The sequence below is a fragment of the Centroberyx affinis genome, unplaced genomic scaffold (assembly GCF_046629955.1).
Source record: "Centroberyx affinis isolate AG114_WGS23_722 - 3 ecotype Tasmania unplaced genomic scaffold, CSIRO-AGI_Caff_v1 ptg006781l_1, whole genome shotgun sequence".
Lineage (NCBI taxonomy): Eukaryota > Metazoa > Chordata > Actinopteri > Beryciformes > Berycidae > Centroberyx > Centroberyx affinis.
The window spans coordinates 132,173-148,975 of record NW_027283440.1 but is presented as its reverse complement, the minus strand read 5'-3'; the positions used below and the strand labels follow the sequence as shown (position 1 = coordinate 148,975).

General features: G+C 41.1%; 2 protein-coding genes across 2 annotated transcripts; one reads left to right on the top strand and one right to left on the bottom strand.

Annotated features, from left to right (window-relative positions):
• Window positions 1–8,050: 8,050 nt before the first annotated feature.
• On the bottom strand, window positions 8,051–12,727 carry rpl15 (ribosomal protein L15). The gene is made up of 4 exons (XM_071513109.1): window positions 12,675–12,727; window positions 11,437–11,618; window positions 10,708–10,844; window positions 8,051–8,414 (listed from the first exon to the last, which is right to left on the bottom strand). Exons 2-4 carry the CDS (start codon window positions 11,606–11,608, stop codon window positions 8,109–8,111), a joined length of 615 nt encoding a protein of 204 aa, XP_071369210.1. The 5' UTR covers window positions 11,609–11,618; window positions 12,675–12,727; the 3' UTR covers window positions 8,051–8,108.
• Window positions 12,728–13,295: 568 nt separating this feature from the next.
• nkiras1 (NFKB inhibitor interacting Ras-like 1) lies at window positions 13,296–16,765 on the top strand. The gene is made up of 4 exons (XM_071513119.1): window positions 13,296–13,390; window positions 13,686–13,785; window positions 14,281–14,522; window positions 15,222–16,765. Exons 2-4 carry the CDS (start codon window positions 13,692–13,694, stop codon window positions 15,462–15,464), a joined length of 579 nt encoding a protein of 192 aa, XP_071369220.1. The 5' UTR covers window positions 13,296–13,390; window positions 13,686–13,691; the 3' UTR covers window positions 15,465–16,765.
• Window positions 16,766–16,803: the final 38 nt, after the last annotated feature.

Genomic DNA, 16,803 nt, shown 5'->3' with positions numbered 1-16,803 from the left:
CGCAGCCTGGGGACATTTTTTTTTTCTGTGACCTAATTTAGAAGCACAAAACAAGACAGATTCCAAAGGTAAAGCAAATAGTGGAGCAGAATAAAAAAAACAAAAACATGCCATTCGATACTCCCTACGTGTATCAAATAATGATAGCTGCTATTTTCAGCAAGTAATTCCACCTGTTTATAATGTCTGATAGAAAGAGTGGGGGAAAAAAAAACCTGAATGCAAGTGGTGAATAGATAAGGGGTTAGGTGAGGTCAGAGAATACTCAGCTGGTGAGTCACACCAGGTGTGCTACTGAACACTGGAAATGTTGCCAAATAAAATGTCACTTAAACTCCTTAAACGTTTTCATTACTAAGGCAATTGGTATCCAGTTTTTACTGTTTAAATACAGCAATATAAAAGCCAGTTTAGTAAAGAGTAACATTGAAACTGGGAGAAAGGGTTCGCCCAAAATTGGTTTTTGAAAGATCAATACTATTTTTTTGACTGACGCTGCCAAAAGCCAATACTTTGTGTGATATTCAATATCATTACATTTGACCGTTTTCATGCCAAATGCCCAGAATTGTATTCTTGTGAGAGAGCAAAAGCCTGAAACTGGATTTAGATCATGGGACACTAAAACTCTCTATTAAAACCCAGGAAAATAATAATAATAATTTCATGTATACTTGAGCTTGAATATGTTCTGAAGACAACCAGTGTAATACTGATCAATTCTACAATAAATATGATAATCAACCAAACTGCATCATATCCATCATATCACAGATGGATGACACTGACTGGGCCATATCAGATTTTCAATAAAAGACCAACGTCACCATGAGGCATCAGCAAACAAATATATCTGTAATGGAAGAACAATGGTTGGACAATAAGTCACTCACGCATAATTACCATCTCAGTTCTGCACAGTCATACTACTAAATGTGTCAGTTATTTCTTAAAGGAGTAGTTCAGCCTCACCACCAGCCTTCTCCAAAACAACTGAAGTCAATGGGGACCTGTTCTTTGGAGTTCCAAAACAAAAACAGCCAAACAATCACACAGTGAATAGAAAGACCTATACACCATTATTTGTTGCAAATCAATCAGCTGTAGTTAAGATTTGCACTAAATGATGGTGTAAATATACTGTAGGTCTTTTTGGAACTCTGAAGAACTGGTCCCCACTGACTTCAGTTGTTTTGGAGAAGGCTGCTATGGAGTTGTGCTGGCAGCCTCCCTGTGTGTTATATGGACAAACTTCACCTGTGTTTCAACTGGCATGAGGGTGAGGAGATGATGAGAGAATTTTCATTTTTGGGTGAACTATTCCTTTAAGAGTTTGTATCTTGCGAGACAACATAGGACTATCTGGCCGTGGGCAGTATTGAAGTAGGATACCTGCCAGGCAAGCGGATCCGGTTCTCAAGCTGAACAGACGTCGGCCTTTTTTTTTTTTTTTTTTTTTACAGCCATCCTCCCATCTGATAGCACACTTGGCAAACATCCTACTGGGTTAAAATGACATGGAAAAAGCTTCACCGCTCCTCCGTCACAAAGCGGCGGCTCGGGAGTGGGCTGACGGTCCCGCACAAAGACGCAGCGCGGGGCATTTCCCAGGGAAACTCTCCCCGTCCCGGCTCCTATTTCCTTGGCTACCACCCTGAAACCTTTCAGGAGCGAGCGGTCCCACGCCGCGCTATCCCGTTCTCCGTTTTCGGGTTTTTTTTTGGGGGGGGGGGGGGGAGGTTTTAGTGGTGAGGTCAAGGGTGACTGCTGCCCCCGGGCTAATGTGTGCATAGACAATAGAGCTCTAGTGTGGGAGTAATGTGAGTAAGTGCTATAAATGACCGCTGTTCACTCCCTTCCATGTTCTCAGTCACCTCAGGCTGACCCTTTCCTTTGCAGGGAAACGCTATTCAATTTAAGAATTCAAATTTGTTATTTGACCTAGCAGATTAGCAGGTTATGACCTAGCAGATCACACCGGTAGGACACCTTCACTCTTTAGAATGCGCACAAACACAACTCCCTCCCATTGCAGCAGCTACCGTCTCATTTGTTTGCAGTAATTATACTAATGTTTCAAAAATGTATATGGTAATGATTTATCGATGTCAAAATGCTACATGTAGCACCTTTAAACATGACGCACATGACATTTTCAACACTACATGTATGGAAGAAAAGTATGGAAAAAAAACATTCATGTTATGATGGTGTACACCAGTGATTCTCAACCTTTTTCATATCAAGGACCCTAATTTAGTCCACATTAGGGCCACGGACCCCCATTTGATGAGATTTTGTCTCTCAAACCCAAATCTGAGATTATTTTTATTGTTAGATATGATTTTGTCCAGAATCCAATGACTATCTGTATTGTAGGTAGAGAGATAACAGTGAAACTATGATCAAAACAGTCATTCTTCTACATTCTCTAATTGTGTTCACTTCTTGTAAATGAAATAATGCTTTAATAATTCATCAGTTTGCTGGGGACCCCCTGGAACCCCCTCAAGGACCCCTGGTGGTCCCCGGACCCCACGTTGAGAACCACTGGTGTACACGATAACAAGTAGAACACGAGACAATGAAAAAAGAATGAACAACATGTACGATATGATAATACACCAACAATGTGGCATAGATGCACTAGGAGATATGTGAACAATGATGAAAAGACAAGATATATTAAATGTATCACACTTTAGAAGCATGTGAGGAAGAAGTCTCCTAGCTGGAGAACTCCTTGACACTTTAATCTGTGAATGTCACACTGAAGTGCAGCCTGCAGCTTTTAACACATCAGTAATGGATGAAACGCCATCTTTGTGGACTCATACACTGTCTGAACTTTAACATACAACTGAGCATTGTATTTCAGAAGTGCTATTACTATCAGTTGAAAACCAGAAAATACAGCCTGATTCTAATATATTCTTTGATACTCAGCCAGCCTTTCCATCTTTTTCAAATGATTCTCCATGGAAGTGACCTAGACAAACGCTTGTCTGGCTTCTGTTTCTGCCTATGGGAGAAAGTACTTAATGTTCACTAATACAGGGCCAACTTGAAGGACTGGAATTCAAAGCTGACGTTCTGCGGTATTCCCTCTCACCAAAAAGTAGAACTAGCAGCATTTAATGTTAAAGGCCAATCCAAAATACCTAATATCTAAATCACATGGTGGTGTTTAATCATTTGAGTGTGAATGTTGAACTCTTGGTGGTGTTTTCCCAAATGCAAAAAATTGGCTCCTTTTACAGAAACAGAACCAGCTTCCCTATGATTAGCAGAAAGAGGATTGTTGAGGCAGTTTTCCTATCAGTGTTGGATTATGGGGATGTAATTTATAGAAATGCTGCTCCTTCCACTCTTAAACCCCTAGACACGGTCTATCATTCTGCCCTCAGATTTATTACTGGTGATAGCTATGGTACTCACCATTGTATTCTGTATAATAAAGTGGGTTGGTCTTCTCTGGCAGATAGGCGTAATAAACATTGGTATTTGTTTATATATGAAGCCCTTGTTGGAAAGCTACCACCTTACATTTCAATGATGCTGGATTGGAACCTTGGACCCTATCAAACTCGCTCAAATGACTTGCTTATGCTTAAGGTCCCCCAAGCACGGTCTAAATTTGGAAAGTCAGCCTTTTATTTTAGTGCCCCAAATTCTTGGAATGATGTTCAACACACACTAAAAATCAATACTCTACTAACCTATGGACAATTTAAAACCATGATCACAAACCTCCCTGCCTCAATGTGTAACTGTTTTAATTGATTTTCTTTATTCTCATCTATGTCTTGTCCTATTTATTTTAAACTTTTAACTTGTTTGTAACTCCACATCATTGTAAATGAGGGCAACCTCAATGATTATTCGAGTTTAAATAAAGGTTTGAATGAAAACCAAAGGAAAGGTTTTAACAATTTTCATGTCATTAGAAAAGTTTACCCAAATTTCATAATTCTTTAACTGAATAATTAATGAATAAGTATCTCATTAAGTATCGCCCTAACTAACAAGTGGAATATGTGTCTATGCAGGCAGAATAATGCTGCTGTATTGCAAAGCTACACTGATGCCAGCTGCTCAGATAATAGGTCATACGCCTGCAACTGAAATCTTATTCTGGTCTCTCCACTTGTGTTGTTGTGGTTGTGGTTGTCCCATGCTCATGTAAGCTGGTGCAGGGCCATTCGCGAGCCGTGCACTGAGCCGTGTTTATCGCCTGACACTGCCACTGACCTGAAATGATAACGTTACAGTGTCTGGATGGCAGCACTCTGCTTCTGCACACACCGTGGCTTTGCTGTGTTTGGCAATTCCTGTATAATGAAGAGTTTAAAGGGTTTTTGTTTGCAGGCGGTGGGGAACAGGTTCTATTAAATTGGCAAGGCAACAGTTAGTGGAGGAGAAAATCTTTTCATCTCAGTCATACATGGGATCTTTTGTGTATATCATTAAAAGTGAAAATCCCCAGTTTGACATGTAATGGTCACATACTGATTAGAATTCATGCTTTATCCAAATGAAGTGCCTGTTGTCATGTTTTGAATGAAGAAATTAGCAAGTAGGTGCAGTAAGTGAAAATCTGTATTGAGCCCAGTATTATATTATACCTAGGTAGGGGCTAAGAAGATTACTGAATAACATGCTAGACACATCCATGTCTGTCCAGACTCATAAAATATATGAAGACTTTGAAGGAATTTAATAAAAAGTATTAAGTGTATTTTTTGGCAAAATGGAAGTTATCACTATATTGACATGTATGATTCCAGTGAATAATTTCCAGTGATAAACATGCTGTCTTCACTTAGAGACTATTTTTACAGAGGAGTACAGAGGACTGATAGAGAGTTTCATCACATGGTGCAACGACAATCACCTGAAGCTCAATATCAGCAAAAACCAATGGACTACCAGAGGAACAAGAGGCCCCCTGTCCTGGTTGTCATCCAGGGAGAGGAGGTGAAGAGGGTGGACTCATACAAGTATCTTGGGGTCCAAATCAATAAAAAACTGGACTGGAATCTTCAGGAAGGGACAGAGCAGACTGTTCTCAGATCCTTCAGTGTGTGCAACAGGCTCCTGCAGATCTTCTATCAGTCTGTAGTAGCCAGTGCTCTGTTCTTGGCGGTGGTGTGCTGGGGTGGTGGCATCAAGGCTTGGAGGTCAGCAGTCTCAACAAGCTGTTAGTCTATGAATCAGTCTTTTAAAAAGTTTTTTTTTTTTTCTAAAACCCGACAATGTCCAAACATCTTACAGTACAAGCTGTGCTTGCCATAAAATAAATAATTATGTGTAGGTTAGGCTGTAGTCAGTTAGGGACATCCAAGCAAAGGGTTAATGCGCCTTCCCCTTAAATAATATTTTTCATTAAGGATCTAATGGTCGTTCTTAATGGATGTTTGAGCAAAATACTATGTTAATACGTGTAGACTATGTAAGATGTATCATGTTAGTTGCTGTTAGTTCAGTGATTCTCAACCTTTTTCATATCAAGGACCCCTAATTTAGTCCACATTAGAGCCACGGACCCCCATTTAGACAGTCTACCGTTGAGATTTTGTCTCTCGGACCCAAATCTGAGAATATTTTTATTGTTGCATATGATTTTGTCCAGAATTCCATGACTATCTGTAGAGATAACAGTGGAACTATGATCAAAACTGTCATTTTTCTACATTCTCTAATTGTGTTAACTTCTTGTAAATGAAATAATGCTGAAGTTTAACAATTCATCAATTTGCTGGGGACCCCCTGGAACCCCCTCAGGGACCCCTGGTGGTCCCCGGACCCCACGTTGAGAACCACTGTGTTAGTTGTTATCTAGATTGTGCTGGCTCAGTGTATGCTAAAGCCATATGGTTTGTTTGTCTGCCTGGATCTTGCCATCTTGGCAAAGCTAATTAGCCAGCCAATACAGTTTTGTCATTTTTTTATTTGCAAATTAAATTAGAAAACTGTACAGTCATGTACCTGAACATGTTAAAAGACATACATGTGTGTTCAACTGTTTGTGCTCAATAAATGTTAAAAAATTTTCTAACAATAGGCTATAGCCTATATTTTTAAAAATCACGTCTAATTTTTTCCAAAGAAACAAAATAAAAGCTGTCAACACAGTAATCCCAACACAACTCTCTTTGTCTAAACAATTAGGCTACAGCATAAATAGTTGTCCAGTAAAATTTATTGAACATATATAATTAATGTGATTATGAGGTCAACTTAAAGGATTTTGGTGTCTGCAAAAGTAAGTGACAGCACTGCCACCGTTTTTGTAGAATGACCCAAGATCATTTTCTCAGCTACCGTGGTAAGCAAAACATTATGGAGGTGTGCCTTCTAAAGAGTGACGATGTCCTACCAGTGTGAAATATGTTTTTTAACCTTACAAAACCCAGATCTAATCTTTAGATTTCAGATAAAACATTTAAGTTGCTGTTCAGCCTAAGAGAATGTGGGGCAAATTCAGGCTGTAACATTGGCTATAATCAATACCAATGACTCATTTTCAATTTCCATTCTTTCAAAAGTACTCTCAAGGTTTAAGAAATGCAAATGTAATGTATAAGATTACATTATTTCTATTAAAAAAAACAAATAACTCGTGAAGTGTCAAACTTTTTGAGATGGTTTGCTTTACTTCCTTTTGCTGGTCTAACTTTATTCTAATCTCTCGTTTGATTCCATTTGATGAGGTCAGTTGGGTCAATTTGGGAAATCATTCTGCTTATTACAAACTACCATAGGCCTACTTATAACTGCATTTTGACCCCAGTAAAAGGTTCTTGAAAGCCTCTAGAAAGTCCTGTGGTACCAGTTCACTGAGCCGACACCAGCCCCCCGCGACACAAATACAAGTCCGAAATACTTCAGACCCAACACACTTCTTAGGTTACACCTTTCCCAGACTGAACACGACCCCCTCCCAAATGACTAGGATAACCTAGAAATGGATACCATCGGTCTCACACCATAAGGATCACTAATGGGCATTGTCACTGGGCAGTGGCTCCTAGCAGTTATATCAATCACAAACACAAAGGCTTTTCAAAGTGCTTGGTGTTTGTTCAAACTATTTGTTAATAGCCCAAATGACCGAAATATTGGACTGATGAAGCTTTTATTAAAGATGTTGGATAATGGCCAATCAATATCATCATCTTCTGATATGTGGTTTGATTACATATGTGTAACTGATCAATATACACTGGTTGTCTATGGGAAGCCCTTAACCTCAACTGACTATCAGATTGAACATTTTGAGATCATACACAAGTATGCATGAATGTGTCCCGGATTCACTTTTGGTGTCACTTGATGGTATAACCTAGTGGTTCTCAATCCTGGTCCTCAGGATTCAGCTGGTTTTCATTCTAGCCATCTAATCGGGAACTGATTTACACCTGAGACACCAGGTGAATCTAATTAACTGGTAAGACAGAAAACCGGCACTACTCTGGTTCCCCAGCACCAGTATTGAAGACCATTGCTTTTCACCCTACAATGGATAATGCAGGGTTATTCAACCATGTGCCACGTAGGCCTGAGTGTATGCAGGTTTTCATTCCAACCGAACTCTACATCAGGTGATTTCGCTGATTAGCACATTCAAAGAGGAAGTAATCTGTGAAATCACCTGATGCAGTCTGTGGTCTGAATGAAAACCTGCATACACTTGGCCCTGTGAGACATGGTTGAATAGCCCTGGATAAATGAATGTTAATACACAACTTGTCACACATTGCTATGCCCAGTTACGACATGCCATATAAAGATTAATTAAAGTAGTGCATCAGTATACTTTTAACTTAAGTGTTGCAACAGACTATTTATCACCAGTGTGTCACTGAAGGAAGAGATCCAGCTGGGAAAATTTGAACATGACTGTTCAAATTTAAAATATTGGCCTTCAAAAACCCCATATAGGTGAAACTCAAATTCTGTTCAAACTGCTTGCAATTTGTGTCATGTTTATAGTGCCGTTAGTAATAGTAATGACTCTGAATATGGACAGATGACGACAGACAACAGGTTGTCACCATAAAAAGGGCTGTTTATTTGTTTAAATGTACAGACAAGTGTGACGCTCCCTAGCGGTAGCGGCGCAGCTGCAGGGTGTTGCGTCTCCTCCAGGCTGCACGGCGGGAGCCTCCGATGGTCAGGTGGAACTTGTGGCCCTTGCCCAGGCCGCGGCTCTTCTTTCCTGCGGACGTCAGGCCACGCATCTCTCTGTGCTTGTGCACAGCCTTTGTGATCCATTGGGTGTCTGGGTTGCGTCTGATGGCCTTGTGGAAGATGTCGACCAGAATCACCTCGAAGAACTTGTAGGTGGAGTCCTCGCCCACCCAGTAGGAGTTCAGCACCCGCAGGCCTCCGCAGTGACGGCCAGCACGCTCCTGGAAAAAATTAAAGAGCAAAATTCAGCCTCGGCAGACGGGTACAATACAATTAAACAATTCCTATCAACCCTGTAGAACCATGTACACCAGAGCAACATGTTCTCAAATGCCAACTAACAAGGCCCAGTCTTAAAGCCGCATTTCAAACGTTGCATGTTAGCGGCCCCAAATGGCAGTGAGAGGTAACTGCTAGAAACATTTGAACTTCAGTACCCGGCAACGAGACATCAGTAAACTGCACACAGCACACTGATGTTTACCAACCCGGCCGGTCTGTGATGCTTTATACCAAAGGGACAAGAGAGGCCAAAGATGTAACATTCATGTGTCCAGCTTTCTCTGGACAGAGCGATCGCTCACTGCTGTTTAGGACATATAGATTTCACTCAAATTTCAATTTTGCACTTCTGTGGGAGCAGTGAGCTGCCACTGACCATACAGCAGAATCTCTTTTGGGTAAACGGGGCAAATCTACAGTATCCCAATTAGTGGGGATGGGACACTCTTCTCTGTTGCAGCCTGACTTTGTAATTTAGGCTAATAAGACGGGTAGATTTTCACATAAAAATCTTGCATAGTGCAGCTTTAAAATTATTTTTCAAAATTGCAGTTTTAATTCTATAGCTGCAAAGGATCATTTCTCATTTGACCAATCGTATTCTGAAGCTGTAGCACAGCCCAGTCTGTTTTATCCAGGAACAGGAGTTTACCTCATCTAATCTGTTGTGAAAAAAGCAACTGATTGCACCCCGATGAGTTTCTGGTCACCAGACTACATTTTGTGGTCATTAACCCTGGTAACTGCAGTATAGATAGATAGTAAAGCTCAAACCTTGTTTAAGTCTACAACAGTAGCTATCATTGTCAATGGAGCAGCGATACACTGTACTGTTGTATGACACCAGATTATTTGACTGTCCAAGGCCAAATAGGAACCTTTACATCCTTCTATTTAGTCATGTTCCCCTTAAAGCAGGTTACACTTAATGACTTGTTAACCAGCTCCAAAAAACATCCCTGAATCTTTAGATCCTTTTGCAGAATTAATTTACAACCATCTTAAACAGTGTAGAATTTTGTAGATGTGGGGGTAATTTCGGTCTATTCCAGGATCAATTCCTGTAGGTGTTGCAGTGCATGAATGGCTCTTATTGGGCGGTGCGGTGGCTTTGGGGGCCCACTGCAGCTAAGCGAATGCTAAGGAAACACTGCTATACGGTCATAAAGAACAAAAACTAGGACAAATAAGGGGTTGAGTCATTAGAGCTTTCATAAACAATCTAACTGGATGTGATGTGTGCAATTATGGCATATTATGGTCTACAGCGTTGAAGATAAATATTGTTCTTGTTGGTGTGAATTGAAATGTGTGTGCGCAAAGCTTTTGAATGCCGGCTCCACAAGGACGTTTTGACAGAAATCGACCTCCTCAAACAACACAAACATGAACAAACGTCTTTATTCTGACACTGAACTGACAAACCAACATGATGCACAGCATCACAGATGCAGTGAATTATGGTTGTTGTAGTTCACCTGCACACTTTCAGTGCTTGACCGCATTAAATCTTTGTGAATCTACATTACGTTTCAATGCCAGCTTAGTACATCACAACACCTGAACTGAATCTAAGCAATTAAATTTTGGTGCAAGAACATGTATACACCCCACCACACTGTGTAAAGGTTTTTACCTCAACTGATCTGATTTTAATGCTTTTTGCATCTCTGTAGCCTTAACGGACATGACAATCAAGGTCACTGGGAAAGCAGCTGTTATGATTGAACTGATATTCACCAAGGTGGAAATACAAAGATCACCTGTCATTTTGGGAAACTCAATATAATCCAGTGGGTTTTAATCCTGGTCCTCAGGACCCAGAGTCCTGCTGGTCTAGTCAGACTGATTTACACCTGGGACGCCAGGTGAATCTAATTAACTAGCTGGTAGTATAGAAAACCAGCAGTACTCTAGGTCCTGACGACCAGGATTGAGAACCACTGAATTTGATAATGAGAAAGGTCCAAGATAGTGGTGGCCGATAGATGGACTAATCTCATAAATATTTGCATCTGCCCTCAAAAATCCATAATTGATCGATCTCCACGTTTAAGAGGTAATACATGGACAGATCAGTTTCAATTGCAGCAACATTGGGGCATATGCAATTTCACACAATCTTTTTGGAAGAGATCAGGAGGGGCACAAACTCCCAACAATAGAAACCAAGTCAACCTAGCAGAGATCCAACAAGTGTCTTCTGCCCTGCAACAGTGAAGGTGAACGTACCTCAGCGGTGGACTGCAGACTGCGGGCAAACTTGATCTGGTTGACACCGTGGTGCACTGGCTTGCCATAGGTAGCACCCTTGGGCACGGGGCGTTTACGGCCTCCGCGGCGCACACGGATACGGTAGATGACGTAGCCTGTGATCAAACACAAACACCAAGTTCAGTCAAGGATTGTATACTAGCGTTCAACTGATGTGGGTCTTTCAAAGCTGTTGATGATGCTGATATTTCTGGATTGAAGCTGCAGATAATTGAACCACCATTTTCATGCCAAAAACTTTCAAGTATTCAGTGTTTCCCCAAGATTGCATTCTTGTCAGGGTGGAAATCCAGATTGAAACAGTATTTAAACCATCATGGAACACAAACTCTCCACTGAAAACCAGTATTGTAACATTAACGCATACTTGTGGAGTGATCAAAATGTTGCATTAGAATCAGTTCATGTTAGTATATATCCATTAGAGGCAATTGATTGTGTGGCGATAGTGAATATGTAATCAAACTACCATATGGATGACATTGGCTGTTGTCTGATTTTTCATAAAAGGCCAATACCAGCCCCATAACACAACCAACATCTTTATCTTAACCATATTGTGCCATGTACATCTATACTGTACAATTATGTAGTTTCACTTAGAACACAATGCAGATGACATGAAGACAGTCAGAAATCATTTTAGTGAAGGCATGCATGTAGGAGAACCCCCCACCCAACACTCACCCTGCTTGGCCTTGTAGCCCAGTCTGCGAGCCTTGTCGGGTCTGGTGGGCCTCGGAGCGCGGTGGAGGTTGGACAACTGGCGGTACTGCCAGCAACGGACACGGAGCAGGAAGCGCATCACGTCGGACTGCTTCTTGCGCCATAACTCCTGCATATACTTATACGCTCCCATCTTGAGTTATCTGAGGAAAAGGACAAACATCCAGCTTGTAAGCCTCCACATCTTGGATACACAGCTCTAAAATGTCAACAGAGCATCATAAACAGAGCATGTCAGCTCTGCAGGTTAACTACTGTGTGACCACATGCAGCTAGCATTCACAGTTCACAGTGAAATAAGTAAGTCTTGTTATTGCAGCCCAAACTACTTTGATAGTAATTTGCAACAGTGTTTTTCAATCATGTGCCATCTGACCCAAGTGTCTGCAGGGTTTCTTTCTAACAAAAACACTACAGCAACTGATTGTATTTATTTATTCCACCTCTAACTGTAGGAGTGCCATTATTTAGTGATATCAGCTGCTGTAGTGTTTGGTTGGCAGGAAAACCTGCAGACTCTCGCAATGCCACATGGTCGAGAACCACTGTATTACAATATATTGACCAAAAGTTTAAGCAACCCATACAGTTGATTCCAGACAAACAGCCACATGATTTCTCATGCTGTCAGCCATTAACGTTACAACCACATGAAGCATCACTTAATATACATAAACCATATCTTATGCCGACCCAGGAGGCTATGATATATAACGACTCCGTAAACATAAGGTATAAAGCAGTGATTCCCCACTTTTACTGGTTTGGAAGTAAACTGGAAATAGGAAATAGCAGCTAGCATGCTAAGGTTAGCTTCGTTAGTCGAGTCGCCCCTCTCTCCCCACTAGTCTAGCTAGCGACATGCATTAACACAGAAATAACAAATAAGACAAAACGGTATTCAAATGAACAAAACGCCAATTCTCTGATAACGGGTATTGCAAATTCCGAGACGTTTACACGTTGACTCATGTTCTGGCCGGCAGCATCAATGGCTACCGGACCGACAACCCCTCAGCACCCGTTAAACTGGGGCTTTAATCACCATTTCAAACACTACAGCTAAAAAAATATTTGCAGCGTATCGATAATCATTATGTCCCTAAACATCGTCTTGGGTCACACAGACAGATGAGACCGCATTACATTAGATTTTTATGGATTGTGATTTGTACTAAAGTATAGAGAAACTCGCTTACATGATGGCGTACCAGCCGGAAAGAGAGAGAGAACGTACCCAGCATGCCTTATGAAAACGTCAGTGACGCATTTCCTTTGGCGTGCTCGTGGGAAATGCAGTTCGACTCCCGCTGTTTGGTCCAGGTTATGGGTTTAAGAGAGGATTTCTTTTCATTTTTCACACATGTTTCATATAGTTTAGTTTTCATACAATTTACAACACATTGTACAGGGACAAGGATTTCCTACTTTATTATACGTTTGAAATGTTTGGATCATATTATGGAATGGTTATATGCTCAATATTTTTGCATTGTTGTAAAGGTGGTTGTCTGGTTGTAGCAAGTGATGTGTATAGTGTAATTTGACTAAGTGGCCAAATTGTCAATTCAACAAAGCTAAAATTATCTAAATAATTGCATAACCTAACTGAAACTTTCTCTCTGAATGAAACTGAACGCTATTGGTGAAAGGTGTGTTGATTATATCGTTGTTCACCTATCTACATTGTAATATTTGATTGATGTCGTTCTATCATATAGGAGAATGTTACAATTCTAATATAAAATCAACAACAGCAATATTATTCTGTTATGACATAATCAAACATGAACTCCTCCAGACGCGCATGCGCAGTCAAGAGATAACTTGTTAAAGTGGAATCAGAGAAGAATGGATGCTCGGGTTGTGATGCTGCCTTTGAGAACTTGATATACAGCTATCCACCTTATTGAAAGTAAGGAGTATTAACATGACATTTTGTGCTAATGTACTGGTATTTCAAGTAGAGTGTGTTAGCATGAGACTGTTGTTGGTGTATACATTACGCAAATTGAGGCGCTAGCGGCTAGCTTGTTAGGTAACGTTAGCTAACTCAACATAACACTTCCTCATCCAGCCAACGTTAGTTACAGAGTTGCCTTTAGCTGTTTTACTATAGCTCTCGTCCATATTAATGTTATTATAATAGCGCTAATTTATGCCAAACGAAACGATGAAACATACAAGGTTTTATTTCCATGCTTTGTAGACTCGAAATGGGAAAAGGCTGTAAAGTTGTGGTGTGTGGCCAGGCAGCTGTTGGAAAAACTGCCATCCTTGAACAGTTATTGTACGGCAGTCACACTGTTGGTAAGTCGATGGCTCTAAAGGCGCTGTGAAGGCCTTGGCTTTTTATTTGCAGAATAGAGTTTACCACCTTTATAAACTGACCTGAGTCTTTATGAGTCATATTCATAGTATACATTATAGTAAGTAGCAGAGTTTACTCTACCACTGAATAGGTGGGCTGGGTCACCCTCTCTTAAGGAGCTGCTAACCTGAAAATTGATTAGTGTGGGTTTCAATGGAGAGTCACATGATGGTCTAACTGCTGTTTCAGAGGCTTTTCCACCCTGACAAGAATAAAAGTCTAGGGGAAACATTGGTAGTAGTATCAAGTTGTACCAAATTGATTGAAGTTATATGAAATTAGGGTCATATAAGGCTAAACATGAATAAGTTAATGCTTTTCTTTAGTCTTGTTTATAGTGGTGGTTGTTTCCCTTATGATACAGTAGTTTACCATTACACCCCTGGTAAGCTGAAACTATATTATCTTAATGCAATGTGACCGGTGCTTTTCAGGTTCTGAATCCAGCGAGACCCAGGAGGATGTGTATGTGGCCTCAGTGGAAACCGACCGAGGCGTGAAGGAACAGCTGAGGCTCTATGACACCAGGGGCCTCCACGACGGACTAGACCTCCCCAAGCACTACTACTCCGTGGCAGACGGCTTCGTGCTCGTCTACAGTGTGGACAGCTTGGAGTCTTTCAAGAAGGTGGACGTTCTGAAGAAGGAGATAGACAAGTCCAGAGACAAGAAAGAGGTACGGTTGGTTCAAATTACACCGCAAGCATCGTTAAATATGTTCTTCCCTTATGTGTCTTTATTTCTTGTATGGAGTGAATGTCTCACTGAGCTCCATTGACAAATTTTATGTTGCCTTGCTTATCGCCAAACATACACACCACATAGAACATGACTTAAGACATTTTACAAACGGTGAGGAACCACTCTTCAGTCCGGTATATATCCAATACACCAAACAGCATTTATTTCAGTTAGATTTCATCTGATTTGGCTGTTATTCCTACAGTCTTCTTCCACCAGAACCAATAAAATTTAGACTAGTTGAAAAAAAACTTCTCAAATCGAGATACTGTTTCTTGGTTTGAAGAGGTACAGATTCAGTCTTTGCTATTTTTTTATTCCAATTCTAAAAATGTGAATCTTATTGAAATAAGAGCTGCCTGATGGAATATAAATGCTGAATTTACCAGAAGATTGCTGTGATTTATAAATGGTGCCAAGTCACATTTTTCAAGGTGAGTATGCTTGCCAAAAAGCAAGGCAACATTAAACTGCCAGATTTTTTTGTTAATGTATTTTGGCATCACTTTCTCTCCATACATAAAAGAACGGCGCAATCCTATTAGTACAATTGCCAAAATCGAAAGAATGTGCGATATACTGTATATAACTAAAGAGGAACTGGATATAGACGATGTGTCCGCTTGTGTGTCAGGTGACGGTCATAGTGCTGGGCAACAAGACGGACCTGCGGGAGCGGCGGCAGGTGGACCAGGAGGCGGCGCAGCAGTGGGCGCGCGGCGAGAAGGTGAAGCTGTGGGAGGTGAGCGTCACCGAGCGCAACTCCCTCATCGAGCCCTTCACCATGCTCACCAGCCGCCTCACCCAGCCGCAGAGCAAGTCCGCCTTCCCCCTGCCCGGGCGCAAGAGCAAGGGCACCCCGTCCAACGACATCTGAGGCGCCTCGCTCCTGCTCTCTCTTCCCTTTTACCCTCGTGCTGCGTTCACGTCACGCGGGGGAAATCGCCGCCGGAAACGACTCGGGAGGCGCCGTTAGTGATGCGTGATGCGTTTTGAGTTCATGTTTTGCGACAAACCAAACATTGCAACCACAGACCAAAAATCCAGCAGGTAGTTGTGTCCTGCCATGGCATTCTAAAGTAATAACCCGTGACATTTTCATAGAAATAAATGTCCGTTTTGCTACTCTCTATCTCTGATCGCTATAACACAATAGTGATTCGACCTGTAACCAGTTCGTGAAAGCTTTTCCATTTGCTGTGTTTACATTTGCAGTTCCTGTCCTCCTGGTGCACAGGAAGTGATGCGTTTTACATTCCCAGTTTGTTTGGAATAAGAAGAAGAACTCGGTAGTTGAGCAGCGATAGCCGCTATGGCTGAACAGACAAAGAAAAGAGAAACTCAAACTGCATCAACAGAAAATCCAAGGAGAAAGACGTCACAGTACTGGACACACCGTTTGATTGACAGGTGATCTGTGGGAAGAGCAGTGCAGAAACACCACAGCAGAGTGCTGAGCACCAAAGATGGAGACAGAATAGAAAGCGCCTAACCCTCGAGTTCCCAAGTAGTATTTGAAAGCTGACATGAACAGTATTTTCAAACAGGAAGCTGATCTTTCCCACATGACGTGAACGCAGCATTATATCTCCCTGTCCTCTGGCAGGACTGAGCTAGTCTTTGTGCGTCTTCAAGGTGAGAGGCGTACTCTCTAAAGTATGGCCTGGCAGCAATAATGTGTATGGTACTGCCTTGACTTGTCCTGTACGATTTCATACTGTATGTCTGGCGTTAGTTGCACTCTTGTGTGTTGTCTAGCCTATAATCCAATAGGCTACTAGTTAAAACCTGTAGCTATAAACCTATCTAACATTAGAAGTGTCTGTGTTAGAGCAAATATTTATTTTTTAACTAATTTATTTTTGTCACTTTAATGAACCACATTCCTTGACTTTTGAGTAAGAAAATAGTAAAACAATGTGAAGCACAAACTGTGCTGTTTAATGTCCTTTGTGTTTCAAGAGTAATAAACTTTAATGTGCTGCTAGTAGAACAGAGCTGGAATCATAGTGAGACCAAGTCTTTAATTAGAGGCCGAGGCTCTTTACTGATACACAGTAAATGATTTAATCATGCTGCCCCTAAATTAGGTTTGGTCCAGTTCTTATTCTCTGATCTCTGTAATGTTAATGTGATATATGCTAAGGACTCTCAGTCTTAAGATGCACTGAATAAAATGTAGCCTCTTGATATTAAACCACTCTTGTGTCAGCTTT

What these genes read in the sequence shown, in the direction of transcription:
- rpl15 (XM_071513109.1), bottom strand. Translation starts at nt 11,608, where the DNA reads ATGGGAGCGTATAAGTATATGCAGGAGTTATGGCGCAAGAAGCAGTCC. An exon ending in GGGCTACAAGGCCAAGCAGG is followed by an intron (nt 10,845 to 11,436) that starts GTGAGTGTTGGG and finishes GTTTGATCACAG; the next exon opens with GCTACGTCATCTACCGTATC. An exon ending in GTCTGCAGTCCACCGCTGAG is followed by an intron (nt 8,415 to 10,707) that starts GTACGTTCACCT and finishes AATTTTTTCCAG; the next exon opens with GAGCGTGCTGGCCGTCACTG.
- nkiras1 (XM_071513119.1), top strand. Translation starts at nt 13,692, where the DNA reads ATGGGAAAAGGCTGTAAAGTTGTGGTGTGTGGCCAGGCAGCTGTTGGA. An exon ending in GTACGGCAGTCACACTGTTG is followed by an intron (nt 13,786 to 14,280) that starts GTAAGTCGATGG and finishes GGTGCTTTTCAG; the next exon opens with GTTCTGAATCCAGCGAGACC. An exon ending in AGTCCAGAGACAAGAAAGAG is followed by an intron (nt 14,523 to 15,221) that starts GTACGGTTGGTT and finishes CTTGTGTGTCAG; the next exon opens with GTGACGGTCATAGTGCTGGG.